Below are 27,526 nucleotides of genomic sequence, written 5' to 3'. Positions count from 1 at the left end.
ATTCTGGGCTGTTTTCTTTCCCCAGAGCCTGTCTTGTGATTGTGTGTGAAGTCAATATTCAGCTTTCATGTCACTACATCCTGTATTTTTGGTAGATGGAAATGCAGCCTGCAGAGCTGATCTTGGCCTGTTAACACTTCTTGTGCAGATGTTTCATGTCTGGATGTATACAAATCTGAACTGCTCTGAATTCTGTTGTAGACAGCCTGCCTCTTCTCTGTGTTCTGCCTTCCCACAAGTAATTTTGGGCTGAAGGAAGGCAATATGCAGACAACACCAAACGGTGTGGTGCAATCAACATGCCTAAGAGACAGGATGCCATCCAGAGAGATCTACACAGCTTCAGCAGTGGGCGCAGGACAATCTCGTGAGGTTTAATGAAGCTAAGTGCAAGAGCAACCCCCACTATCAGTACACACTGATACAACCCTGCCAAAAAGACCTTGGGGGTCATGGAGGATGGGAAGCTGGACATGAGCCATTTAAGATCAGGCTGGATGGGGCTCTGAGCACCTGATGGAGCTGTAAACGTCCCTGTTCCTTGCAGGGGAGTTGGACTGGATGATCTTTGAGGGTCTCTTCCAGCTCAAATGATTCTGTGAATACTAATGTTCTTACAGAGAACGTCTTTGATAATCCCTCCTGTACGCTCTCATTACTGCTTGGCTTGGTAAAAGGTCTGCCTCACTGAAAATTCTGCATAAGTGCTCTCTGGGGCACACTGGAAGCACTGACTGGCACACCTTCCCAAATTCTGCATAAGTGCTCTCTGGGGCACACTGGAAGCACTGACTGGCACACCTTCCCAGATTCCCAGACATGCCTCTACGATGCTCCGTCAGACTAACAGCACACACACAGTGCTGGCCAGGTGGTCTCAAGGCTCTTCTCCATGCCTTAGAAAGACACAGACGCAGCATCATTGTGAGCCATTTCAGCTTCAGATGGACCTCATCGGCGTGCACAGCTCAGCAGCAAGGTGAGCTGCCTCTTATTCTGATCTGCACAGTGACACACAGAATGCTTTTCCAGTTCTGGGCTGTGTCAGAGCATTGCTTGCATCTGTGCCCTGTGACACGGGCACCTCTCTGAATATCCCTTCTCCATATATTTCACAAGCAAGGGTGATGGCCAGCGTTTTTTCTTTTCTGAGCCCTCCTCCATCCAGTCTGCTGTGTGTATGCTGTAACTTTGTACGCTCCTCCTGGCACTCAACAGACCAATACTGCTGGCTGGCCTTCATGCCAGAAACCAGGCTGGGAAGGGGTACAGCAGTCCCAACCCCACTCAGAGTGAGTTGCTGCAACTGACAGCAAACTTCAGCCTCTTGAACATCTGTGATGCAGTTGCTGCCGCTAACTAGAACTTCTAAACAACGGGGAAAGGCCCAGCGGCCGTGCTTCGGGTGGTGCCTCCACCAGGGCAATATGGCGGCCGGAGCGCTTTCCTGTGACAGCGAGAAGCCGCCGCGTGCCCATGCGCGGCCCCTCCCCTCTCTCTGCCTACGCGGCGCCACCGCCCACAAGCCGCGCCTCTCTCCACCACCATGAACTACACTTCCCAGCATCCTTCGCGGGCCCGGCCGGAAGAGCGTTCCGGCGGCGGTTGCGTAGTGGGTGAGGCGGGCTGGGTCGGACCGGAAGCGGGGTGCTCGCACCGCACTGAGGAGATGACGGGTGGCGGGCACAGCGCCTCGCTCTTCGGGCGGGTCGGTCGTGCCTGGCCGGGCCCGTTCTCCGCCTGGGTCCCGCAGCCGCCTCGGGCGCTGCTGTCTCCACTTCCTCGGAGAGGTGAGAGGCGCCGGAGGGCCCTGTGTGTCCTGCTGCGAGCACGGCTAAATATAACCTCCTTGTTTAAGAGATAAGGAGTTTCCAAACAGCAGGTTAAGGGAGAGAGCAGCAGTGAGTGAGGTGCTGAACGGCTTCTTGTTGCCCTGCAAGCTTTATTATGATGAAAGAGATAAAAGTTACCGATGATAAACCATCGAGTTTAAGCTTAAAACACGTGTTGTTGCTTCCAGGTCTTGCTGCCACACACCCTAGGAAATCGTATGATGTGAGAAGAGTTGAAATCACTCCCCCGGAGCAGAGGAAGGTAACTTTTGACACTCATGCCTTAGTGCGGGATCTGGAAACACACGGTAAGTCATAACTGTTAAATAGTCATGGAATCACAGAATGATAGAATGGTCTGGGTTGAAAAGGACCACAATGATCATCTGGTTCCAACCCCCTTCTATGTGCAGGGTCTCCAACCACCAGACCAGGCTGCCCAGAGCCACGTCCAGCCTGGCCTTGAATGCCTCCAGGGATGGGGCATCCACAGCCTCCTTGGGCAACCTGTTCCAGTGTGTCACCACCCTCTGTGTGAAGAACTTCCTCCTAATATCTAACCTAAACCTCCCCTGTCTTAGTTTAAAACCATTCCTCCTTGTCCTATCACTATCCCCCCTTGTAAATATTCCAAAGGAAATCTTTAAGTACTGTTACTGTGAGTGTGATCAATTATCCCCATAGCAGTACTTTGCTATGTTTTGGAAGCCTCTAGCAGAGGCTGGTGAAGGAGAAGCATGTGGTCTGTAACCATACAGGCTGTTACAGTAAATTTGCCTCATTTGTAGCTGTAGATTTAGTTTATATTGCATCTTCCCTTCAAAGAACATAATGCATTTAACATTCTTTCCTAAGTTAATGCAGTCCCTGAGCTACTGTATGTTGGTCAGTTAGTACCAAAACCATCCTTTCTTAAGGAGTTTTGAAAGTCCACTCATTATGTAGAATATTTGTGTACACAGAACCTGACCTCAGCTATGTTGGCTTGATGCCTCCTCAGTTCTTTTGTGGGAAGAAGGAATGAACATTTCATCTCTCATGTCACTTAACATTATGTATTCCCCCTCATTCCTTCTCAAACAGTTGAGTTCTAGCTCAGTGAATTTTGCCAAGCAATTGTTTGACAGTGGACGTCCCACGGATTTGAATAATGACATGATGTTGGATCTATTTTGTTCTCTACTCTTTTTTTTTTTAAGTAATTCCTGTTCCTAATTTAAGTAATTGGTTTGCTGTACTGATCCCTTCCAAATATTGAGCTGATATCTTCAACAGACTATCAGTTCTCTGTTAGAATTCCAAGATCTCTATCCTAAGTGGCAGCTGGAATTCTATCCAGTCAAGGCTAGGACTTTTTCCCCTGTGAAGTTCTAATAGTAGAAGTACACAGAAGACACCCAATAGTCCACTAATAAGGTTTGTTGTTGTTTCTTTGTGTTTTAATGCCTGTCAGACTTGTCAGCATGTAGTTCCCTACACATCTTCTGGAACTGTTTCTAAGAACTGTTGATGTATTTGCCACTTTCCTTTCCTCAGGCAGCCAAGACAGCTTGTTAGATGTTTCTTGTCCCAAGTACTCATTCAGCTATTTCTCCTTGGTGGTCCTTTAGAACTCAAGATGAAGTCTGATGCTGGTGTGCTGTTGTTACTGAGTTTGTTAATTTGTTCTGTAACTGCTACAAACACGTCAGCATCACAGTGACAGGGCTCTGAAGGTAAAACCTGAACATTCCACAAAACTGAGAGATGCTTTTAAAGTCTGTCAAACTTACTGCAGGCAGTTTTCAGTCTCAGGTCTCTTACATATATGGATTTCTCCACGTTTTCTAAACTTCCATGTAGGAAGGACAGTTCCTAACGAATGAAACAGCACAAGCCCAAGTAACCCTGAAAACGTGGGGAAACTGAAGCAATACAATCACACCTCAGTGGAAGGAAACTCATAAATTTTGCATAGTTTTTTTAGTAATGCAGTCTTGCAAGGCTTGATAATTCCAATAATTCAGAAGAGATCAGCATCATATTTCTCTAAATAGCTTAATTTAAAAGCAGTTTTCAATGAGAAGTTAATTGATCCCAATTTATGAAATGGAGCAGTTGAAATATAACAGTGAGATTGCTGGAAATAAACCTTTAGCACAGAATCAGATTTGGCCAATTTGACAGCTGATTCTTTTCAGTTCTCTCCCTTTAAATGCTCCAAAATTGCACCAAGCTACCAACAAAGTGCAATTTTTATCTTCAGCAAGCAAAAATCATGCAGTCTGAATTCATTCTGCAAGCAATGGATGCAACAGTCTTTAAATCAGTTTTGCATGTGCTTGTATCTTTGTAGAAAAATTTCCATATGTGCAGATTTGTCTTTCAGTTTTATTATTTTACAGGGTGCATGCCTGGTAGCTCAAGTTAACTTGGATTTTTAATAGAATTTGCAAAAGTTCATTCCAAAGCAAAATGGTACTGAATTATTCTTAGAATGCATGAGGAGATTCGCGTACAGAAATCAGTTACTGCCATCAGCTGAGTGCATCAGCTATCTCAGTATATTTAAAGCTAATGGCCTTCAGATTCGTGCAGCTTTAAATCTGCTGTTTTTTGCCTAATGACATCCTCCCATGACCTGCTCCTTACTGCCAGTTCTCAGGAACTGTGTGACTTCCCACTTGCTGCTTTAGATAGGAACAGCACTTTAGTGTCGCATTTGTTATGCACCTCTTGCCCTTCACCCAGCTCTCTGACATTGCCCAAACTTGTCATCCTTTAACTGCTTTTCAGGCTTTGCCAAAGAACAAGCAGAGACCATCGTGTCAGCATTAATAACCCTCTCAAATGTCAGCTTGGAGACAGTCTATAAGGACATGGTTACCCAGGCTCAGCAGGTAACATTTATTTATGGTATGTACGCACACAGTATTCTATAAATATAATGTATAAATGTAGCACGTGTTTGCATATTTAAAAGACAAGAGAGCGACTCTCCATAATGCCATCAATTCCTTTCTGAGATGGGTTTCTCTGGGTCTCAGGGTGATACTGAGAATGTAAATATCTCCCAGAAGTGCTTTTTGGAGGTGGCCACATGGTACAGAAGTAATACAGAGACTGCTTCATTAGAGCTCTGATATGAGACCAAACTTCAAACTGTGCTTTTGCAGCAGTTGAGAGCAGAAGAGAAATGCAAGGAAAGTGCATTGTATTTATCCTATTTCTCTATTCATAAACTGAAAGCAATCACTGGAACTGCGTCATGATTTTACTCCTGCATTTCAGCCTGTTAAGTTACATCTACTGTAACAGCAGAAGGTGGCTGGCATGTGGGCTTAGGCACCACCATGTGGTTATGCAGTGTTAAACAGTTACTGCAGCCCTCAGCAACTATCACTGTCCTTGCCCAGGCCTGACTTAGGTGAAAGGTTAGACCCAGGAGCCATTCCCACAGAGCACAGTGGACAGAGGAAGAGATTTTAACCTTCTAGCTATCACCTGTGGCATGTCACTTGCCCCCAGGGACAGCAAGCAGGCTGTGACTTGCTTGGTTGCTTGTGTACACCTGGCTGCTTGCTCTGCACTGCTCAGTAGCTCAGCCTGTGCTCAAGCAAAGCGTCCAATTGTCTCCTTCATTTAGAGTCAGGTGTGTGATTGTACCTGAAGGCAGTGAATCAGTTCAGTCGCGTGGCTCTTCCTTCTCCTGAGGTGCTGACAAGTTCTGTTTTAACACACTCCCAAAAGAAAAAGAACTTTAGCATCCCAGCCAGCATCATAAAGCTTCGGTGCACAGTAATGGTTTTAATAATTAGTCAGGAAGGCAGTGCAAGCTGAAATAACGTGCCATTCTTCTTCAATGAGTTAATGCAATTAAGTGTTCACTGCTGTTTTATTTAAACTGTGGGCTCCTGCTTTCAGATTTTTACCTTACTGGCATTTATGCTTAATGGAATTTTTCCTGTGAGTCTCAAAAAGAAGACAAGAAGTTGTGTCTTTGTTTCTTCCATCAAAGCAGAAACCTTTCTGTTTGGGCAACTGATTACATATACAAGAAAAATCTGTATGGAATTATATTAGGTAGAAACACCATTTTTATGGTGCATTCAGTGACCACGCTGAACATCTTTAGATGGGATGAAGAGAGGAACCTCCTTGGTGTAAATGGCTCTGAAGTTCTTCCAGAAACAGTAAAAACTTAATTGTGTTTAATGAAATACAGTCAGACCTCAGTGGAAGTAGAGGCAGAGGAATTTAGTTCAGCATAGGATCTGAGAAATATTGTTAGCTAGAAACAGACTCACAGATTTGTCACTGTCCATGCTGAACAGCAGGGAAACTTTCTTCCACCAGTTAAAAGAGTATTGCCTTCAAGATTCTGAACTATTCCATTTCTTCCTTAGTTTTCTTTATTTTTTTAACTCTAGCTTATAAAAGCTGTTTCTTTTGGAGAGTCTCCCCATCTTTATGCTTTGCTGCAGTTTATTTCCTAATTTGAGTCCTAAAAATCCCTTCCTTTGCTTATCAGACAGTTTGGAACTTAACCATTGATTTATTTTATTGTTTCCAAGGAAATAACTTTGCAGCAGATCATGGCACATCTGGACTCCATTCGAAAAGATATGGTCATCCTGGAAAAAAGTGAATTTGCAAACTTGAGAGCAGAGAATGAGGTACTAGTAAATCCTTTTAATTAAGCCATCAGTACCCTAAAATATACCAGTATTTCCCCAGTGCACATTTTTGGTGGTACAGAATATTTGATGTCATCTTCTGTATTACTCAAGGGTGATTCTTGTAGTCTTGTTGCCATTAACCATTCAATCCAGGGAGAGCAGTCAGGCATTTCTGTTAATTAAACTGGTGACTAAGATATGTTTTAGTTTTGCTGGACAGCATTTTGGTGTTTTTCTCCTGTCTTTGGTCTCAGAATACAAAGCTATGATTTTGAGCAAAATTCTGAGCGGATGATATCTGACTGTTTAAATAGAGCACTAGTTGGGGTATTTAGTTGGAAACACATTGCTCTGTTGGGAAAAGTTACAGAACAGTAATCACAGAAATGCAGTAGTAACACTTGCAGAGCTGATTTGTCTGGTCAGCAGTTTTCTGAAGTTATAAAATCTCTTTCCCTTCTCTGTTCCTAGAAAATGAAAATTGAACTAGATCAAGTTAAACAGCAGTTAATGGTAAGTAAACAGCAAGTAGGTATACACTCATCTCAGGGGAAGAATATAGTTATTTTCATGATCTTTATTTGCTTTAAAGAATGAAACCAGTAAAATCCAAGCTGACAGCAAGCTAGACATAAACCTAGAAAGGAGCAGAGTGACAGATATGGTAAGCTGACCTATGAAGATACTGTTATGAGTTTGGTGTCATCTTCCTTCGCTACAGTTGTGATTTATCTTTTATCTGTAGTTTACAGATCAAGAGAGGAAATTGATGGAAGCAACTACAGAGTTTCATAAAAAAGTAAGGATTGAGTTCACTTTATATTGAGCAGGATACAGTTACAATCCAGATGTTGTGTAAACACAGAACTTCTGTGAAAGTTAATAGCTGCCTGCCTGTGATAGAACCTGTGTGTGTTGTACATGTTTATGGGATTTGTGTGTGGGATTTGCACTAAACACCATCCAAGCAGGTGACACACAAACCTCATCTCTCACTTCCGGACTTGTGCAGTCTGTTCTAGGTAGAGTGTGTTCTGCCACGCTGCCCGTTCTGGTGTTAACCAGTGTCTCGCTCCGATTTATAGGAGGGAGATGAGGTTCTTGTATTATCTGTATACCCGGCGTGAGATTAAGAAACAACAGTTCAAATGTTGGTCCAACCAGTTTATTATAATCCTAATCAGGGAGATGGGGAAGGGAAGGAGGGCGATAGAAAAGAGAGGAAAGAAGCAAGAATTGCAAAGAGAGGAAAGAAGCAAGAAGTGCGTAAAGCGGGGATAGTCACCACCAGCGGTCCCGTTGCACGGCGTTTTGATGGTCCGAGGTAGAAGCAGCGGGGAGGGGAGAGAGCAGCAGCGTGGCCGGCCTTGGGCAGCAAGCAGGTGGCAGAAGGAAGTCGCAGAGCCGATCCAGGAGGAAGCAGCAGGACTCAGGTAGCAGGCCCAGGGGAGTCCGCCTACACGAAGGAATTTTGCAGTGAGGAATAATCTGATGGCAGACACCAGGTTTTCGGTTCCTCCTTTTATCCTCCTTTTCCTCCTGCCTATGTGACATCCCTTGCACTTGAGCAAGAGTCATGTGAGTATCCCCCGAGATGGCCATCATCCTGAGGTAAGTCCACACAAAAGACTGTTTCACAGCTATTTAGCTGCAGCTCATCTCTCTCTCCTTGCCCCTGGCCTCGTCCATCAAAGTTCTCCAGACAAAGGATTTCACAACCTTTGCCCAGGACTTGCCTGGACTCAGACAAGTCCATCTGTGTCCCCAGCAAGCTTTGAGACACTGATGTTAACAGAATAATATCTTAAAGCCAGTGAGCTGGTTGGTCCTAGCAGAGACTGTCTGGGTGCCTGTAGCCAAGCGACAGTTTCAGGGGCTGGGAGTCCTCAATACCTCCTTGAAGGCATTGCAGCCTGATGCTGCTGAGGAACTTTGCCCATTTTCAGCATCAGCTTCGTTTTCTTGGATAAGGTGGTGATTTCTTAGACCTTTGTTTGGCAAAAATTTAGGGATGCTATGAAGACATAGTAGAATGTCTTCCTTAGGAGGCACGTAGCATATCACAGGTAAAATTCAGATCGTACTTATTTTTCTCTTTTTTTGTCTTCATCTTTAATATACTTGCCTGTGGTATTAAGTGTTGCTCTGTGACTTTTGAGATCATTTACTAATTACATATGTTGTCCAATATGTTGGAAATTTCTCTTTGTTATTGCTCATAGCACAATATTCCTGTTTGGTTTTGCAAACTGGACAGAGCTTGAGAACATTGTCAAATTATATGCTTTCTTTTAACGTTTCAGGATTCGAATACCAACAGCATTATTTCAGAGATCAGTAATAAAATTGACACTGAAATAGCTTCTTTAAAAACACTCATGGAATCAAATAAACTCGATACGATACGTTACTTGGCAGGTATGTGATGGGCACGAGGGTGAGTACCAGGGACTTAATTTGGACATGCAAAGTTCAAGAGTTATTCAACATTATGTGCAAAGTGAATTCCAAAATTCAGCAAATTGGGTGTCACATCTGATGTGTTAGCTTCTCATTTTGTTCAGTGGAAAGCCTGTTTAATTACATTTAATTTAGACCCAATACAGCCATCTCTCCTGTAATACCATTTCTGGTAGATGGGCAAGGGCAGTAAAAATTACTGTAGTCTGCTGTGCTCTGTGTTATCCAATTCAGTTCTTCAGAAGCATTTCTGATAAGATGGTTCTGCAGGCTGCTGAATTTGACCTCCCACCTCGTTGTGTAGGCAGTGCTACTGTGGAGGATACCACATCTGAAACAAGTCATTGCTTTCCATTCTGTTTGCAATTAATTTCCTGTATGCAGAACATGATACAATTTAACATTCATCTAATTATTACTACTTTTGTTCTTTTAACAGCTTCGGTTTTCACTTGCTTAGCAATAGCACTGGGATTTTACAGGTTCTGGAAATAGTTCTAAACTGAATGACTCCATTAAATACAGGTGGAGAAAAGGCCAGCCAGGCTGCATCTGCCAAACCATCACATCCGTGCTGTAGGTCACTGTGCTACCTCCAGTTTTTATATTCTTGTTCTGATTATTGTGAACAGTGTTTTCTGACTGTGTAACACTAACAAATGAAATAATATGAGGGAGAAGTTGGCAAATAATAGTAATATTTCATTATCTCCTATTGAATAATGTATATATTTCAAAAGACTTTGTATATTAAATCAGAAAGTGTTTCCTAATGGGCTTCAGAATCAAGTTTGTTGTCTTCTAGAACATTGCCAGTACTCTCATCTCTGCTCCAAATGGAAATACTGAACATTCAGCATGCCTGTGGAAATACTGGACTTCTGTTTCTAAATTAGCATTACTGATATGGGAGAATTGCAGCAGGTTCCAAGAGATGCACTGTGATCCAGGCAGTCACCTTACACATAGGAGCTGGGTATTTGTTCCTCTCTTTTTGATGGGTTTGAAACCTGGTTCTTTGGTTATAAATTTTCATAAATATGTATGAAAATATCAAGGTATGTATATAAAATACACACTCCAAGGCCTTTTCTCAAGAATCCTTGTTTTTCTTGAAAAATGGTTTACATAAATTTAAAATCTTGTGTAGAACTAAAATGTTTCTACAGATGTATTTATTTTTAATATCCCTTAAAATTTTTGTAAGCCCGGAGGTCAACAGAAAGGGAGAACTTCATTTCTCCAAGGGGAAGTGCCTTTGTTCTACTGGCTGCAGGCAGCCTGGGACAGATAAGTGCTCTTACCTCCTCCCTTCAAGCAGTGCTGAGTATTCTCAATAAACCTTCATGTATTTTCTGGGTCTGGGATCTGGTTGTGTCACAGAAGTGCTCCTTGAGAGCAGTCTGTGATGCTGTGGGACTCTTTCAGCTGCAGGTGATGAGCGTCTGCTTATAGCAAGGACTTCTCAGTGTAGTTGCAGAGGCAGGATGCGATGGGTGCATGCCTTCCAAAACTGAAGCAGTCGTATCGGGTACAAATGCCTATGCTTTTAATTTGACTCCTTTTATTTGAAAAATCTTCCTGGTTTAAGAATAAGCACTTTGTGGGCTACAGAGTTTATAATTCTGGATTGTGGAAGGTTTTCAATTGCAGTTCTATTCTGTTTTCAATTGAACTAGCTGGTGTCCTGCAAATTCTTGTATTCTGTGCATGAAATTATGTGTTTAATGTGTACATTTAGGAAAATAAAATGGATTTCTTACATTTGCTATCCGTGAAATTTGAATACAGATGACTGGATTGTAGAAGTGTGGCTTTTATAATGAGCACAGCACTGTTAGTGAGCTGAGGCTGCTTTTTCTGTTATGGATGTGTTAGTGGAATAGGTGTGGGGTGCTGCACAGTCACACATCCATCCTCATACACACTGTAACCATTTCTGGAGTTCTCTGCAAGACACGAGTTGATCTTTGGCACCATTCCTGCATTGGAACAGCAGCAAGAGTGATGGACCAACTCTCATTTGCGGCAGCTCCACACCACCCTCACACACCTTGAAGTCTCTGATCCAGATGCTGGATTTCTCCTTGTCTGGCACAGGGCTTATGTTATTGCTTTGGATGTCCCCCATCTATTGCATGTGCACACAAAACCAGAGTTTTTCACTAACTTTGAAACTTACCACAATTAAGCTTCTCTGGATAGCAAAGGAGAGGACGCATCAGGATTCAAGCACCAGGAAATTAACCTTTACAATACAAGGATTTATAATTGGAATCAAAACAGTCAAAGTATTATTCATGAGAGCCATCCTTATGGCCTGCACAGATTGGCTGGAGATGAAAAGTCAGTTGCCTGGCATCTAACTGCTATTTTGCAAGGACTTACCCTGTGTGCTGTTCTTTGTCTCTGTACCCCGCAGGTCCTGGCTGAAATAACGGGCTTTTTTTTTTTTTTTTTTTTTTCTTCCCCCGTTTCAAGGCAGTAATACCAAACAGACCAGTAGGTGAGGCTAGCTTTTTCGTAGGCTAGGGCCTATGACATTGCTGCAGTTGAATTTTGGAATGTTCCAATTTGCAAAGCTCTTGTTAAACTACCTCAGACACGAAGATAAGCCTTCTTTTTTTTTTTTTTCTTTTTGTTCTTTTTTGTTTTCCTTGCTGCAGTGATTTAGAAATATTTTCTGTCCCAAAGAACTGGGAAAGCAGTTTGATGAACCACAGCCGTTCTGCACCCTCCGCCTGCCAGCCCTGTGTCTGAGGCTCCTTCCTCAGCGCAGCCTCACAAACACTCCTCCATGCCTGCAGGGTGGATTCTTCTTCACTTTCTTTTTCTCTTTGCAGGAAATGGAGATGGGTTCAGGCTCCTGAAACAAAGGACATATTACAGCTATTAAGCAGCAATCGCTTAAATCTGCTGCACCGTAAGACAGGCTTTAAAAATACGATGGTGTGGCTGGGAAAGGTCTGAAAAGCCACCTTTCCTTGTCTCCAAACTTAGCGTGTGAACTTGTGATCTGCTGTCAGATTTGATTAAATATGTGTATGTGTTTTCTGTTTTCAAAGTCAACCTATCTGCACCTGCTTTGCTGTCAGTGGGCTTGATAATTAAGATGACACGAGACCAGTTGTTGAATTCAGCCACGGCACACAGCAATGCTGTATTACAGGCCTCCACCAACTCTATTTCAAGTCTGAGATAAAAGGGGTGAGAATAAACCCATTCTGAAGGAGAGTTCTGATGCAAAAGAGAGATCCTGCAACATGTGTGGTAGCTGCTACGAGCTATGCCAGCTGGGGAATGAGGGGACAGCTCCTGAAATCCCCAATCCAGTCTGAACTGGGCACCAGCTACTCGCCAAGATGAACAGCCAGTCACCATAGAAGCATTCAAGGACCATTCCACTCCCTTTTCTAAATACGGAGAATTCATATTCTCTGCCAGGGACAAAGAGAAACTGATAACCCCTCAGGTCAGGATGCAGCAAAGGCTGCTGCTCACTTCACCGTGCCAAGCTGAAAGCTGTTAACGTATTCACTCAAGTACCACCTCAATCTTAGCGAGGACGCCCAAGCAGCAGGGCTGCCGTCCGTCCCACTAACCAGAGGCAGAGCAGCAGGGCTGCGGGTTCTCCCCCGGCTCTCCCTGAGGCGGCCGATCTCGGCGCGGCAGCCATCCAGCTGGCTCTCCAGCTTTTCCCTCCTGACTCGCTCGGATTCCAGCTGCGCCTCCAGCTCCCTCACGGCCCTGCCAAAAGCAAAGGAGACAAACAGCATCGAGCACATACAGCCGTGCCCAGGCCGCTCCACGCGTGTTTTAAGGAACAGAGAGCAGAAAACAACGCCAATGGAGCGCACTCCTGGCTCGGGCCCCTTTGTAAAAGCTCCAGCGTCGGCTGCTTTGCCTACCATACAGCCAGCTGTGCTCGGCGCTTCTGACCGCGAGGTGGAGACGTGTCCCCGCACAGTGAGCCAGCGCCGGCGGGACGAAACCCAGCTCGGCTCCCAGCAGCAGCTGGCTGCTCTGCACACTTCCTAAAGTGACTGGGTAAGCACACGTGAGGAACGATCAGATGAGAGCCTGCATGACACATACTAAAAGGAAGCTGAAGCATTGGTTGACCCAGTTGCACAGGTTCTCATCAGTCACAGTGGCTATTAAATTAACTGAAATTCCCGGAACTGGTTAGCTGAGATTTAATTCTGATCTATCCCTATGTAACAACAACTGAATCATCTGGAAATGAGCTGGCTCTCCTCTGTGCTACAATGAATTATCAAAGCTATAAAGAGAGGAGACATTTTCAAAATCTGCTAGAAATCCTTCCCATGTGGCAATTCCTGCAATATTAGAGACAATAAACATGTTAAAATAATGGGGTTTTCCAGCATACAAGTAAGTATCTTGGAGTTTACACACAGATCTCTGTAGGTACCCTGAGAAGCACTACTTCAGTTTCAGAAGGCCAATGTGGACCTAGGGATGCTCTCTGGCCTCCACTAATGGCACACCATTTGTGACATTGGTTTGAGGTGATCCAAACATGTAATAGATATGCTCATCTACAGTGACTGAGAACAGCACATAGCCAAATGTTTGACAGGCAGAGGTAGAGTGAGGGATGTCTTCTTGTGCAGGATGACAGCCTGCACAAGCACAAGAAGTATAGAAGATATAGAAGATATAGAAGATAGAAGAGCTATCAATCATTTGTGTTGTACTGCAAGGTTGATCCTCGTGGCAAGAGTCCACAAACGGCCAAAGTCCTTTTCTTTTTAGCCTGGCTAAAGTCAGTAAGTGGAAAAGACAGAGTGGCCAAAGCAATCTGAGGGTAAAGTAGCCTTGAAGAAGGCCTTAAAATGGGACACATTATAAAGTTGACCTTACTTCTCAACCTCCTTTTCATGTTTTTTCATCTTCCTCTCCTCCTCAGTTATTCCTCCCAGCTGTCTGTAGTTGCTGTAGGCAATTTCCAGAAGTTGCTGAAGTTCTTGAATCCTGTGATAGGCTCTTACTGTAACACAGGGTTCACCAGGTAGGTAAAATGCATGGAAACAGCTGAAGACATCCATGCTGAAGTCCAGCAGTATGGGAAACAGCATCACACACAGAGCAGTAACCACACTGCTCAGCAGACACTGAGATACACCTGGCACACAGATACTGAGATAGACCCACACAGCACACTGCTCTCAGAAACAAAGAGCATTCCAGTGTGGTTTCACTGCAGGGATTGTAACAGTGTAACAGTTATGTTCTGACTGTCCTGTACCATCCTTCCTGACCCTCCACAACCTGAGCACTCAGTGTCACAGATATCCTATCAACAAACTCATTCTACAACAGAAAACAAATGTGGCAGTTGGCAGAAATTGTGCAACTAGAAATCCAACACCTTTGGACTGTTCAAATAAGGAGTGAAGTAAGACAGTGCTTACTGCGCGCGTTCCTCTTCTCTGCTTCATCCAGGATTAAGTCTTCTTTGCTGTCTGTACTCCCTTCCACACCATGTCTTTCAAAAAATTTTACGTTGCTTGCATCCAGTTCTTCATCACTAGAGTTACTGTCTCCAGTTCTTTGGGTCAAAAGTTCCACAGCTGCTAGCTGGGCAAATCTGCGCAGAGAATAGTTAACCTACACTGATACAATCCTGTAACCTAGAGACACACAGCCATGTCTCCCACATGAGATAGAAACTGAAACACTTCCTGTTCCCATTTAGAGGACAGAGTTTCAGGATTTGAGGAAGCACTGGTACACAAACTATGAGCAGCAGTCTCCTTTCCACAGTACTGTGCCTCAGTGAAATCTTATTACGACGACTCCCACTTCAGAAATACATTTTGCTTCGTAGGATTTCTCAACTGAATCTCATCAGCAACTACATTATTTTTATTAAATCAAAAATCGACCAGCCTTCTCTAGCTCCCATTTACTTTGTACAGCTGCAGCACACAGGCTCACTATTTTCCTTCTGCAGATCCGTTAGTTTTCATCTTTTATACCTGACCTTGCTCCAAAAAAAAAAAAAAAAGAAGAAGAAGAAAATAAATTTGCAATCCTTTACAGCTACAATGTGGCTTTGCTTATCACTCAGAGCTGTAATTCAAGGGCTGGATTAGTTCTTGCTTCATCACCAAAAGTCAGGAGTAATTACAACAAAGCTGACTAGACATTTAAATAGTAAAATAAATGTTAAAAAAAGACAGATCTACATGGCATGTACTGCTACCTCTTGGCTACATCCTTTGGAGTCTCTCCAGCATCATCTGTAATGTCACAGTCAGCTCCCATTTCAATCAACCACTGTAAGCAATGGATGTGCCCTTGTCCTGCAGCTGGGAGAAGGAAGGTGCATGCAAGTCAGCCATGGACAAATGCAGCATTTTAAAGTTCCTACATCCCCCTTCTGCTATGGTTTAACATGCAAGATGTTGGGTTCACCAAGACTACAAAGGAGAGAGACTATTTCAGAGAAGGATATATTTCAAGATGCTCAAGTCACTTGGGTACACCCCATTTTAGAGAAGATCATGTAGAGTGGGTTTGTGGCTTTTTCTGGTCTCTGAAATGTATCTGCAGCTCTTTCTGTACATGAGCTAAACTAAATGTTCTCAGTCCCTGCATCAGCAGGGCTACTGCCCACACTGCATGGCCCCTAGTAATGATGTCTCACATATGGAAGATGCTCCTTGGCATTGCTAGCTGAAACCTGCAAGCCTTTTTCTTAAGTAAATCTGCCTCTGACAGCACCCTATTTGGAGATGTGTCAGACTGAAATAAGAAAATGTACTGACAATCAGCCCAAAATTTCCCCACAACAGAAACACTGGAGGTAAAGATTGGGGGTGAAACAATTGTTGGCTAGAAACTATCCAAGAAAAGATAATGGGAAGAAATGTGAAGGAATGTAAAGTTGTTCTCTACATGTTTTTAAAAATTCTGCCATTTTTCTCTAAGCAAAAAGAAATAGTGTTAAAAGTGTACTACAAGAATGCCTCCCTCTATCTTTCTTCTGCCATTTCTTCTCTCAAACACTATTAAGAAACCCTCAAACGTAAGAGGACTGATGTCCTGTAATGCTAGCACTCTACTACAAATCAAGGTGTTAAATACCAGCAATCATGCTGCCTGCAGAGTGGGCTACCAAATTAATTTGTTGTGGTTTTCATATCACATCGCCACAGTACCAATATGTTCAGTAAATAAAGACTCAAACCACAATGCAGATCACTGCCATGCCTAACTAGTCCATGTCTCTGGAAGTAACATTCCACCCAATAAAAAAAAAATCAATGTGGATGCTGTTTTCTTTTTAAAACAAAATGTTCTATCTTGACTTCAGCTTGGTTATTTTATTTTTAAAGTGACCCCTACACATGCATACATCATAAAATATTTTTCAAGGTTGCTCCCTTGAGCCCTCAGGAAATGAGATTTTCATTAAGTTTATCTAATGAGCAGCCATTTGAAAATGTAAGTAAAGAAGCCAGCAATAAACAGGAAAAAGCTCAAACACTGATCATAATTACTGACCTTTGTGCATGAGAGTGGATCCCTTATCATCCCGCTCATTAATATTGATTACTCCAGATCTCACTAGTCTTCTGAGTACTAACAAGTCCCCTCTGAAAGCAGCATCATGGGCTGGGAAAGCTAAAACTGAAAATGAAATACACATTTCTGAACAGATGCCAGTAATCCCACTAAACGTGTTCATATTTGTCTCAAACAACTTGCCTCTATGATAACAACTCACTCACAGACACTGCATAGCTGTAGCTAGCAAGGTTAATACACCTTTAATTAGCCAAAATGCAGCTGCATATCTAGGATTGTTCATCACAGACTTGACTAAACCTCTCTTGGTCATGGCTACAGGCATCTTATACAGTTAAGTGATTAATTTCATAAATCTGAAATAACAAGTATACCTTTGTTTTACAGTTAATGTTCTATTATTGGTGGTAACGGTAGTCATCTGCCTACCCAGATTTCCACAGTCTAACCAAATATATAAACTATATTACTTCTCCCCCTCTACTCGGTTCTTGTGAGGCCCCATCTGCAGTACTGCAACCAGGCCTGGGGCCCCCAGTACAGGAAGGATGTGGAGCTCTTGGAGCGGGTCCAGAGGAGGGCACTGAGATGATCAGAGGGCTGGAGCACCTCCTATGAGGAAAGGGTGAGGGAACTGGGATTGTTTAGCTTGGAGAAGAGAAGGCTCTGGGGAGACCTCATTGTGGCTTTCCAGTACTTGAAGGGAATGTATAAACAGGAGATGGAACAGCTGTTTACGAGGGTGGATAGTGATAGGAGAAGGGGCAATGGTTTTAAACTGAGATGGGGAGATTTAGGTTAGATATTAGGAGGAAGTTTTTCACACAGAGGGTGGTGACGCACTGGAACAGGTTGCCCAAGGAGGTTATGGATGCCCCATCACTGGAGGCATTCAAGGCCAGGCTGGATGTGGCTCTGGGCAGCCTGGTCTGGTGGTTGGCAGCCGTGCACATGGCAGGGGGTTGAAACTGGATGATCATTGTGGTCCTTTTCAACCCAGGCCATTCTACGATTCTTGCTTAAAAACTATTCATGCAGGCCATTTGATTTTTCTGGTTATTTTTTTGTAGGTGGAGAGTGTTAGTATTTATACCTGTAAACACAATGACAGAAGACTAGCAGACAGGGAAAGCGTGGGCCTGGGAACAGTAGAGAGGTGAAGGTGCAGTGCTCATATCCTTGCTCTGTTGAACGTCCTCCTTAGAAACCTTGCTACCCTTGTGTCCTTTGCCATGCTGACTGCAGTAGTATTCCTGGTTAGCAAGTAACCTTAATTTCAGTGGGATCTTTCCAGGCTCAGCAGTTATTCAGGATCATGAGCAGGCAAACCTGCAAACTCAGCGATTCTGGATCTCTGCTGGAGTGTAGGCAGAGCACGGGCAACTTGGTATTCATAGTGCAACACAATGTGAGAAGCTTTATTCTGATTACTGTAAATAATATTTATAAAGTCATGCTGAGTATCCCAGTCTAGCTATCAGTAGGTGCCAAAAATATCCTAAGCAACAGTTGTACCTTACAATGGTGATACAAGGGTCATAGTTCTGCTCATACAGATTTCAGAATCGAGTGCTTCATAGAATTACTATGTCTATTTTAACAGTACAAATTGTAATCAACTTTTAATATTTCATCCCTACTCACCTTCCTGCGTCTCTGGATGCTCCCCCTCTTTTTCCACACTGTCAATATATTGCAGAATATTGTCTTTATAGAACCGCTCAGCCAAGTCCCTTGGAGTCTCTCCATGGTCATTCCTGGCTTTCAGCGCACGCACGACACTGGCCATTTTACTGACCAGGAACTTAAAGCAATGCAGGTGTCCTTCCACTGCTGCCAAATGAGCTACAGCACAAGGGGAAACCAAGTATGTTAGAGCAGGGCATTGCCGACCATCAAGAAGGCAGTGTTTCCACTACTAGTTACATCTAGCTTCTCTACCAGCACTTGAGACATTCAACCCTGCACAGTAGGAGGGAGCAGACAGCTGCACAGGGAATGCTCAGCTCCTGTCCAGGACAGAGTTCAGCCATAGCAAATTAGGTAAAAGAAAGCTGTTAAGTTCAGGATCTGCAAAGAAAATGCCCTGGCAGAGCTGACTGCAGCCAATGCAGCATGACACTGCCAAGAGACCCCAGAGCAACAGCTAGGGAGGCACTGGTGGGGTCTCCTGTTCCCTATGGAATGTTCACTCCTTAGCAGCTGTGATCTGGCCTCACTCTCCTAGATAAGACTACAGAGGGCCTGCAAGGAGAGGCTTTGGTTAGGAGTTAGGGCATCTGTTTCAGTCCCACATCCACTGCACCACCCCTAACAAGCTGCATTACACCTCTGCAGCTCCATTACTTCACCTGTAAAATGATAGTGACATTCACTTTACTAGTAGAGCTTTGGAGGTACATCCCCTGTTATTCCCATTAATACACAGATGTATTCACTGTGCTTCTATGACATTTTTTAATGTTTACAGTTGTGGAGAGTTGTGTGGGCAGGAGCTGCTCTGACCCAGCATAGCAGTGACTGCTTCCCTGCACAGCACAAGTGCTTCCTCCCCTGTCCTTTAGGCTACACTGAGCTTTAGTTATTCAACACCAGTAGAGTGCTGGGCCTGTAACAAAGTAAGAGGTACAAAATACACGTCCATTATTATGAAATAAATCCTAGTCTCCAGTCCATTCAAGGGAAGAAGTTGCAAAATGCAAGTTAGATTGCCTTTATTATGGAACATATTATCACTCCATGTATTAATTCAACGTGGATTATCACTCCACATATTAATTCAGTATGCATTATCACTCCATCAAAAAGCTCTGGCTGACATTCTGCAGGAAAAAGGGCTACATGTTTCTGATTATCTTCATAGTTGCTGAACAGTGTAACCAGGACAAAAAAAAAATAAAAATCACTTAAGTCACTTAAGCTAACTTCTGGCACATTGGAGATCTCTACTGCAAACCATTCTCATAGTGAGTTAGGAAGAAGTGAAATGAAGAGACATGTTCCAGAAGTTGAGTACTGATAACTGGTCAGCTGGTGAAAAACAGTCTCAATCCATATGAATCCACTTTCAAATACCTAAGAATCTCAGGGATAAAACTTCACCTTTTGAGATAATGCATTATGAAGTGCCTATCCCATGCAGAAAGCAGTCAGAAAAGCTCAAGGTTTTCTGCAAAAACAGCAAAGGAAAAAGACACTGCAGAGCTCTATTCTGTCTGTATCTTTTTGCAGATTTGCAGTGAGACTCTGTGGAAGACATAAAGGAAATTTTCATATGCTTTTAACGTGTGCTTCTTAGCAGCCAGTGCCCAACATGGAACAGTGCCAGACAACCTCAGACATGCTGAGCACTTGCTTTTGAGACCAAAGCCAAAGAGTTTTGTGATGTTAACATAAAATATGCTGCTTTGTGCTGAGAACTTTGAAAATCTTTATCTCGGGCATCACAGTTGGTGTTGGGATCCCAACTTCTCCATGTTTCATCTCACCTCCTATAAAATCGGGCTAAAGTTATTCACTGCTATCTAAATAGAGAGTGAAAGAACCATGTATGTGAAAAAATCAGGTGCTGCACTACAATTAAACTAATATGATATTTAGAACAGGCTTAACTAGTAAGACATAAGTGAAGCATGGTTAAAAAAAGAGAATACAGAAAGAAAACAAAATGTTGAAATAATAAACACAGCCTACTTAGGGCACTGAATGAGCCATAGTTCCTCCAAAACAAATTAACACACTGTAGGTAATTAAAGCCTCTGCCATAACAAACATGCAAAAGGGCAGTCTTACAATTCTTAAGTTTTAGGAGCGTGGATTTGCAATCTCAGTAAATTCCTTCAGTACTTTCAGGTTAAATTATAGCACTGGCCAGCTAATCTTGAAGCTGAATTATATAAAGATGATTTAAATTGACACAGGTATGTAGAGCACAGCACTTCTGTTAATTTTTTATTAGCAGTGTTACAAAGCATTTTCTTTCTTCTGGATGATAACAGACGCAAATGAAACATATCAAAGATTGAACAAAGCAGCTTCAGAAGAATAACCAAAACAATTCTTGACCAACCAGTACACACAGGACATTTCAGTGGAACAGTGCTGTTATTCACCATCTCTCCATAAAAATAAGTGTTCCCAAATGCAAACAGAGCTACCTTCTATGTTGTCACCAGAGTGCCTAACATCACATTCCTTTATTGCCTGAGCCACTACACCAGATGTCCTTCTGGGATGTAAGAGCCTCATACCCTTTAACAAAGCCTGGGTTTCCAGAACAGAACACAGACATCAGTTTTCTGGATAAATGGTGCTCAGCAGAGGATAAAATATTTTAAAATGGATTTTAAAAGATAAATCTAAACCCCTAAACAAGTTATAGAGGGATGAAAATACGCTCTTTGAAACAAATAATATGACAGACCATAAGAAGGCCTGTTAAACATGTTAACATGTTAAAGGGGAAATGATGTAACAAGAACAAAGGGTTGAACGACAACAGTCAACTTCCAGAGTCATTTGAGGCAGTAGCGTGATAAGCAAAGGGTGGAGAAACTGTTCATTTTTTATGCTAAAGTGGCTACACACAGGATTTTGAAGAGAGTATAGACTATAGATAATACAGATATACTGGTATGCCAGAAATCAAGATGGAGAAATCCGAGGTAAATGAGAACAAAGGTTTTACCAATCCAGTTAAGAAATAGTTGGATGCAAAAGCTTGCGTATGAACACGCCAGAATCTGATGACACAGGCACAGCTGTTCAAGCTTGGTATACATTCAAAAAGGAGCAGATAGCAGCAGAGCCTGCCTGCTGCCCCACCTGCCCTTCTCCTTCTGTGATCTCCATAGGCACAAGCACAGAGGATGCCCACCTACACAGCACTCAGGCTGAGCCTGCTCCTGATATGAGCCTTGGCAGCAGCAGCAGGAGCTGAACAGGATACTGCTGCCAACCAACAAGTACTTTGGATTTGTGTATTCCCCTATCATCATAAAAATGGAATAATCGGGTTGATAACATGGAACAAATCATACAGTCATCAGTTGGTTTGGTTTGGAAGGGACTTTAGAGACCATCCATGGACAGGGAGGCAAGGACACTTCCCACAAGACCAGGCTGCCCAAAGTGCCATCTAACCTGGCCTTGACCACCTCCAGAAACATGGAATCACAGAATGACTCGTTCAGTTGGAAGGGATCTCAAAGATCATCCAGTTCCAACCCCCTGCCTTGGGTTGTTTGTCCCCCACCAGTTCAGGCTGTCCATCCAAGCTGGCCTTGAGCTGGCCCCAGGGATGGGGCACCACAGATCTCTGGGCAGCAGTGCCAGGACCTCACCGCCCTCTGAGTAAAGAATTTCCTCCTAACATCTAATCTCCTCTTTTCGTTTTAAATGGCTCCCTTTTGTCCTACCAAACCATTATCTACTGCCCTATCAATGCTGCTGGTGTGTTTTATTTACGATGTGCTACATTTATCACATATACAACAAGGGTTGAAAAAACAAATGATTATTCCTGACGTACCTGGAAGGTTTCCATCGGTATCCACATCATCTACACATGCTCCCCATCTAACAAGAAGCTGCAAACAGCCCAAGCGACCATGAAAAGCTGCATAATGGACAGGCTTCCAGTCATTCCTGTCTGCAACGTTTGCATTCTAAAATGAAAGCAGCAGGTTAATTTGTTTATGAACTTAGACACAAGACTTTTTATAAATAAGAATCAATGGCTCATTGTGCTACGTTATTTAAACAAAATATTTTTCCAAATTCAAGCCATGAAAGTAGCATAAGAGGTATTTCTCACAGGTTCTTTGCTTTATTGGAATAAAACACACATAAAAGGTGTGTTGTCAGTCATACTTCTATCACCATGTTAGTCATTGTTCTTAAATATACAACTGGATTTTTTTAACATCTGTTACTGTAGAAGATTTATACAACTGGAAAAAAATCACAGCCACCGCAGCACCTGATCTTCTTTTAGTGATTTCTCTGTCCAAATGCTGTCCCAAGTTACTGATTCTCTCTAGATTTTTGGATCTAGAGACCTAACATCTCTTACAATTAAAAAATGAAAATTTACACTACAAATAAATTCCCAACAAGAATGTACCAACAGAGATCAATCCATGGTCCCAAACCTCAGTTAGTGAGGGCTTGGTATGGAAAAAGATACCAGACTCTGGCTCTGCACTAGGGAACAGCAGGTAGAAGTCTCTCACCGCTCCACTTCGCAACATGGTTTGCAATGTGTACGACTGCCCATGGGCTGCAGCCAAGTGTGATGGAGTGCAGCCACGGTCATCTCGAGCTTCTAGGTTTGCTCCATTTATTAACAAAGCCTACAAGAAATGCAAAGTCTGAGCTCAGTTTACAGGCTGAAAGAGCAAACACTGACTGGCAGGATGAGTTGAGGTGATCAGCTGGGTACCTCTGGAGTCACCACACAAAATAAATCTGTTAGCAAAGAGGGAACAGATGAGTGCACTCGTTTTACCAGTGACTTGGTTTCAGCTGTAAAGACACAGAGCTGAGATCCAGCTCCAGTAGGAGCACTCTAAGCTGATTTTCATAAAGAAGTTTCCAAATCAAAGGCCTGCCTTCCTTTTGCTGAAGAGTGAATATCCCTACGTACCTGCATGCAAGCGTCCTGCCCGCGGATCGCTGCAAGGTGAGCTGCTGTCCAGCCTCTGACTGTCACACGTGTCACGTCAGCGCCATGCCAGAGCAACCAGTGAAGGCACTGCTCAACCAAAAACAAGCTCGTTTTATTTAATAAACTCTTCTTTAACAATTCTTTTAACTTATCTGGGGCAAATGTTAACCATAAATTAACAGTAGATGTTACATTTCAAACAGCGTTAGCTACTAGGAAATGAGATCGTTTCAAGGCTTCATCTAAGGGTACAAAAAGCACAACCAACCTTCTAATTGCAATGATTTTACAGTGTGGCTGCTTGATTTTACTATTCCAGATTTAAAATGCAGCCTGCGAGAGCATTCATGTGACATGAGGTAAAAACATTAGGAAAAATGGTGCAAACATGCTCACTTAAAGTCCAGCTAAAATGAACAGTAGGAAAAATGCCATGAACCAAATACAAAGCCTCAATTCATTTATTAGGCTTCTTGGGTATAAGCAATCCCATCTCTCCTCTCACACATCACACATTATTTTAGTTCTATTCACCTTTTTTCAGCAGGTGTCATTGCTTTCCATGGAAAGCTTAAAGAATTATTAAAATGATAACAAGCTACAAAATTAGTTAAAGCTTTTTGTTAAACATTATTATTATTTCCTATCTCCAGCCCTGCTTCCTTCCGTTTCCACCGAGGAGCTTGGTAACAAAAAAGTGACAGATAATTCAATAAACCCAAATACATTGATTGCAAAGTAGGAGACTTAAATGAAAAATGGTAGAATTTGTAGAGGTAGGTAAGGGTGGGCAGTAATTTTTAGGGTTGACAACAAAATCATCAGCATTTTCTTGACAGTTTCTGTACCTTGCAGTAATAGCACTGCATTTATCGTTCTCAAATTCAGAGAAAACTTTACATTCTTTCCTTTGGGACTTCAGTCTCTATATGGTTATTTACAGCCTTGCTGTTTCAAAGTAAGATCGCTATAAACGTTGCACAAGGAGGCTGTAACAAGAAGGTGAACGTTGTGCTGAATGCAGCAGCTCAGTCCTTCTGGAAATCAAATCATTCGTGCAGCAAGTACCTGCTCATTCTGCATTGGTAGGCAGTGTTCTTGCTTGTTAAAATGAACTGTATTTGAAGTATTTCTGTAGAGAATGAGGCATGGGACAGAACACTGGTAACTGAACAAACATTTCTGCATCACTTCTCACTTGGTTCAATCACTTTCAGAACATTATACATAACCTTATGGATTTTCCAAGTGTTCTGAGTGAAGGAGAAAACAGAAGAGGGACAAAAGAAGGCAATGAGGCTAGAAGGAAGGCCAAAAGGCACACCTTGTCTGGAGTAAGAAAAACTCTGATTTTGTCAAATCTGAGGACATTGACTGGATGGTGATAGGACAAAGAGGAATGGTTTAAAACTGAGACAGGGGAGGTTTAGGTTAGATATTAGGAGGAAGTTTTTCACCCAGAGGATGGTGACACACTGGAACAGGTTGCCCAAGGAGGCTGTGGATGCCCCATCCCTGGAGGCATTCAAGGCCAGGCTGGATGTGGCTCTGAGCAGCCTGGTCTGGTGGTTGGCAATCCTGTGCATAGCAGGGGGTTGGAACTGGATGATCATTGTGCTCCTTTTCAACCCAGGCCATTCTATCATTCTAAGATTTTACCTCCAAGCTTCCAGAGTGTGCAGCACAGTGCAACGGTGTGAACTTGTGGACAAAATCCACCTCATCGATAGAGGCGCCGCGTTTTACCATTAATGCAAGCCGTTCTACGTCACCGGCTTTCACTGCCTCGTGTACATTGGTGTAAGTTTGCTTCTTCCTGACATCTAGTGAGGAATAATAATAGCATTAGCCAGCTCAGTCACATTTCAGAGAGATGAAAGAAGTGATGAAACAAAGAACAGTTTATAAGAATCAGCCAAAAGTGTAACCCATGTAAGTGTAACGTATCAGCGGGAGTCCTTACCCACTTGTGTTTCCCAGAAGCAAAGCAATATTCAAAAACCTGAAAGAGCCATGTCCCTCCAGCCCCAGAAAAAGAACAAGACAGCAAAGCAACTCCATCTCTGCATACAAATGCTGGATCAAGTCCACCCCCAACGCTGGCTCACTTCCAAAGCTGTGGGCATCACAAACTCTTTCATCAATCACACTTTCAGGTGCTCAGCCATTGATCCTCAGAGATCCACATGGCCATGCTCCTTGTTGCTACCCAAGGACATGGCACATTGAGGCATGCTGTGCTGGGGGCACCAGGCCAAAGCACTGCTCTGGCACAGGTCACTTTGTTAGAAGCCCAGTATTTTAGTCCCACCAAAGTCAATAACATTTTCATGGACTTCAGTGGCTCAGAATCAAACTCTAAATTTAGACGCAGCATGGTCCAAAAAAACCCATTACCAGGACATGGAATCATATAATCTGTGTTTTCCTTCAGGCCTTGTTACTGTTTGACAGTGTAACTGTAAACAATGGGAGTTGGATATCTAAATCCTCTTGCAACATTTTGGCATTCTGCCTACATTTGCCAACAAAAATAAGTGATGTAAGTAGATCTAATGGCTGAGATGGCTAACTTCAGATAGCTAAGCATATGAGTAACCCAAAACAATTAGTAATCACCTTCTGGAGTAGTCACCATTCTGGAAGCAAAATGCACCAACAATCTTTGATTAAATTTCAGGCTCTAAGAAGTCTTGAAGAAGCAGACTGCTGTTCTGCAAGTTAAGCACGCACGTAAATGTTGGTCTTAAGGTATTAGTGCCTCAGTTTTCTTGCCCATGGAGAAGAAATTGAGGCAATAGTTTGAATTATTAAAAATGTGTTAAAGAATATCAATGAGTTGTTGCTCAAAGGCATACATAAAAGCACTAAACATGATGAAAAGTAGCTGACACTATTTACCAGTACCTATTCCCATGTAATCTTTAGCATGACAGTAGTGCTTGGCCAGATTCAGCATTACCATAGAGAGGAAAAGAGGGGCTTCAACTGTTTCAGTAAGCCAGGCTGAGTGCTGTAACGCACCCCTGGTGCATCATCACTTCACTCCCACTTCCCCTCCCAAGCCAGGCTGTACCACTGCCCTGCACAAAGGCAGCAAAATGCTTCATGAACCAACACCAGCAGCAACTCAGAATAGGTCAGGTTGGAAGGGACCTCTGGGGCTCATCCAATTCATGCTTTTAAATAAAACTTAAATACATGCAGAGTTTTGGTGTTGTGTTTTTTAAACAGAGAGTATCACTAGGACCTAATTTTCCCACAAGGAAGCAACTTCTCACAATGCCAGGTGAGGGGTTACAGACTTCAGCACAATGATGCAGACTTACATCAGAGACAGATCTAGCTAACTACACTGCGTGCCAAAGCACTAATGCACTTAACACCACATTCCAGTGCTATGGGTTCAAGGTAATATTTATTATTTTTTAATCCAGAAGAATCTTGCTCTCCTTCTTCCTCTGGAAGGGGCAATGACCTATGCCTGTGTGCAGATGGGTGTCAAGCTGCAGCCCCATGGCTCAGGCACCACAAGCACAGCTGGGAATGAAGTTTAATGAATAGCTGTTAACACAAACCCTGTACAAAACACACTGGTTTTGAGAGAGAGTGATATTTTCCATAACGTCAGTGCAATTTGTTATCAAATGCTTGTTTCCTAGGAAAAAATTGCTCTGTAGAAAGAAGTAGGTAAGCAGGTAAGCATTACAATTGTACTTGACCAGAATTCACCCAAGAAATCATTCAGCCTGAGGGAAAGGGACAATGCTAGGTTTTCCAGTATCTCTGTAACACACAAAAATGCGATGCTTCTTGGCAGCAGTTGAAGGGGATGAGGCACAAAGCCACACAGTGGGCAAAGACCGAGGTCCTGAGTTCCCTGTGGGGTTATAACCCCATCCCGGCAGTGTCCATGGGAGTTATGCCACCTTTCCCCGCGTGTTCGGCAAATATCAATTAGCTTGGGGTATTTCAGGTGGGCTCAATAACAAGTAGACATGTTAACAGACGGACAAAACAACTGAGGAGGGCCGAACAGCGCGGGCACAGCCGCCCCGCGGGGCGTCCCCCTCACGGCCGAGGCGGGAACGGCGCCGCTGGGAGGCAGCAAGGCCCGGCCCGGTCCTCAGGGAAGGACGCGGGGAGAAGGCCGCGGGCGGAGCGGTCTCACCGGCCGAAATAGGGCTGGCGCCGCGCTCTTCTCCTCTTCTTTCGCTCCTTCTCCCACGCCGCAGCGGGGTTGCTATGGGCGCGGCGCCCGCTGTCCTCGCGGGAGGAAAATGGCGGGCGGTGCTTGGTGGGAGTGGCGGCCATGGCGTCCAGGCGGGACGGCCCTGCCCCGCGGTGCG

The 27,526-nt window shown here is 43.4% G+C and overlaps 2 protein-coding genes across 8 annotated transcripts; one reads left to right on the top strand and one right to left on the bottom strand.

Moving 5' to 3' along the window:
- Window positions 1-1,601: 1,601 nt before the first annotated feature.
- Window positions 1,602-10,714, top strand: CCDC90B (coiled-coil domain containing 90B). Its single transcript, XM_003203541.5, has 9 exons — window positions 1,602-1,790; window positions 2,021-2,140; window positions 4,608-4,711; window positions 6,386-6,487; window positions 6,962-7,003; window positions 7,083-7,154; window positions 7,236-7,289; window positions 8,794-8,908; window positions 9,390-10,714. The coding sequence occupies exons 1-9, from the start codon at window positions 1,670-1,672 to the stop codon at window positions 9,443-9,445; spliced, it is 786 nt and encodes a 261-aa protein (XP_003203589.4). The 5' UTR covers window positions 1,602-1,669; the 3' UTR covers window positions 9,446-10,714.
- ANKRD42 (ankyrin repeat domain 42) lies at window positions 7,640-27,482 on the bottom strand. 7 transcript variants are annotated; one of them, XR_014881151.1, is made up of 14 exons: window positions 27,349-27,482; window positions 25,797-25,891; window positions 24,837-25,000; window positions 23,157-23,264; window positions 22,744-22,863; window positions 22,041-22,176; window positions 18,155-18,355; window positions 16,487-16,612; window positions 15,183-15,288; window positions 14,389-14,564; window positions 13,838-13,964; window positions 12,553-12,697; window positions 11,339-11,816; window positions 7,640-11,198 (listed from the first exon to the last, which is right to left on the bottom strand). XR_014881151.1 is itself a non-coding variant. In XM_085216424.1 (13 exons), exons 2-13 carry the CDS (start codon window positions 25,813-25,815, stop codon window positions 11,809-11,811), a joined length of 1,440 nt encoding a protein of 479 aa, XP_085072550.1. In that variant the 5' UTR covers window positions 25,816-25,891; window positions 27,349-27,482; the 3' UTR covers window positions 11,194-11,808. The 7 variants fall into 7 exon arrangements, 6 of the variants coding, with proteins under 6 accessions (XP_085072550.1, XP_085072547.1, XP_085072548.1 ...); XM_085216424.1 differs by having other exon boundaries at window positions 11,194-11,816; window positions 12,553-12,701; XM_085216421.1 differs by having other exon boundaries at window positions 11,194-11,816.
- Window positions 27,483-27,526: the final 44 nt, after the last annotated feature.

This window comes from Meleagris gallopavo, chromosome 1 (genome assembly GCF_905368555.1).
Source record: "Meleagris gallopavo chromosome 1, MGAL_WU_HG_1.1, whole genome shotgun sequence".
Taxonomy (NCBI): domain Eukaryota; kingdom Metazoa; phylum Chordata; class Aves; order Galliformes; family Phasianidae; genus Meleagris; species Meleagris gallopavo.
Note: the sequence above shows the minus strand (reverse complement) of the source record. Positions and strands in the feature narration are given on the sequence as shown.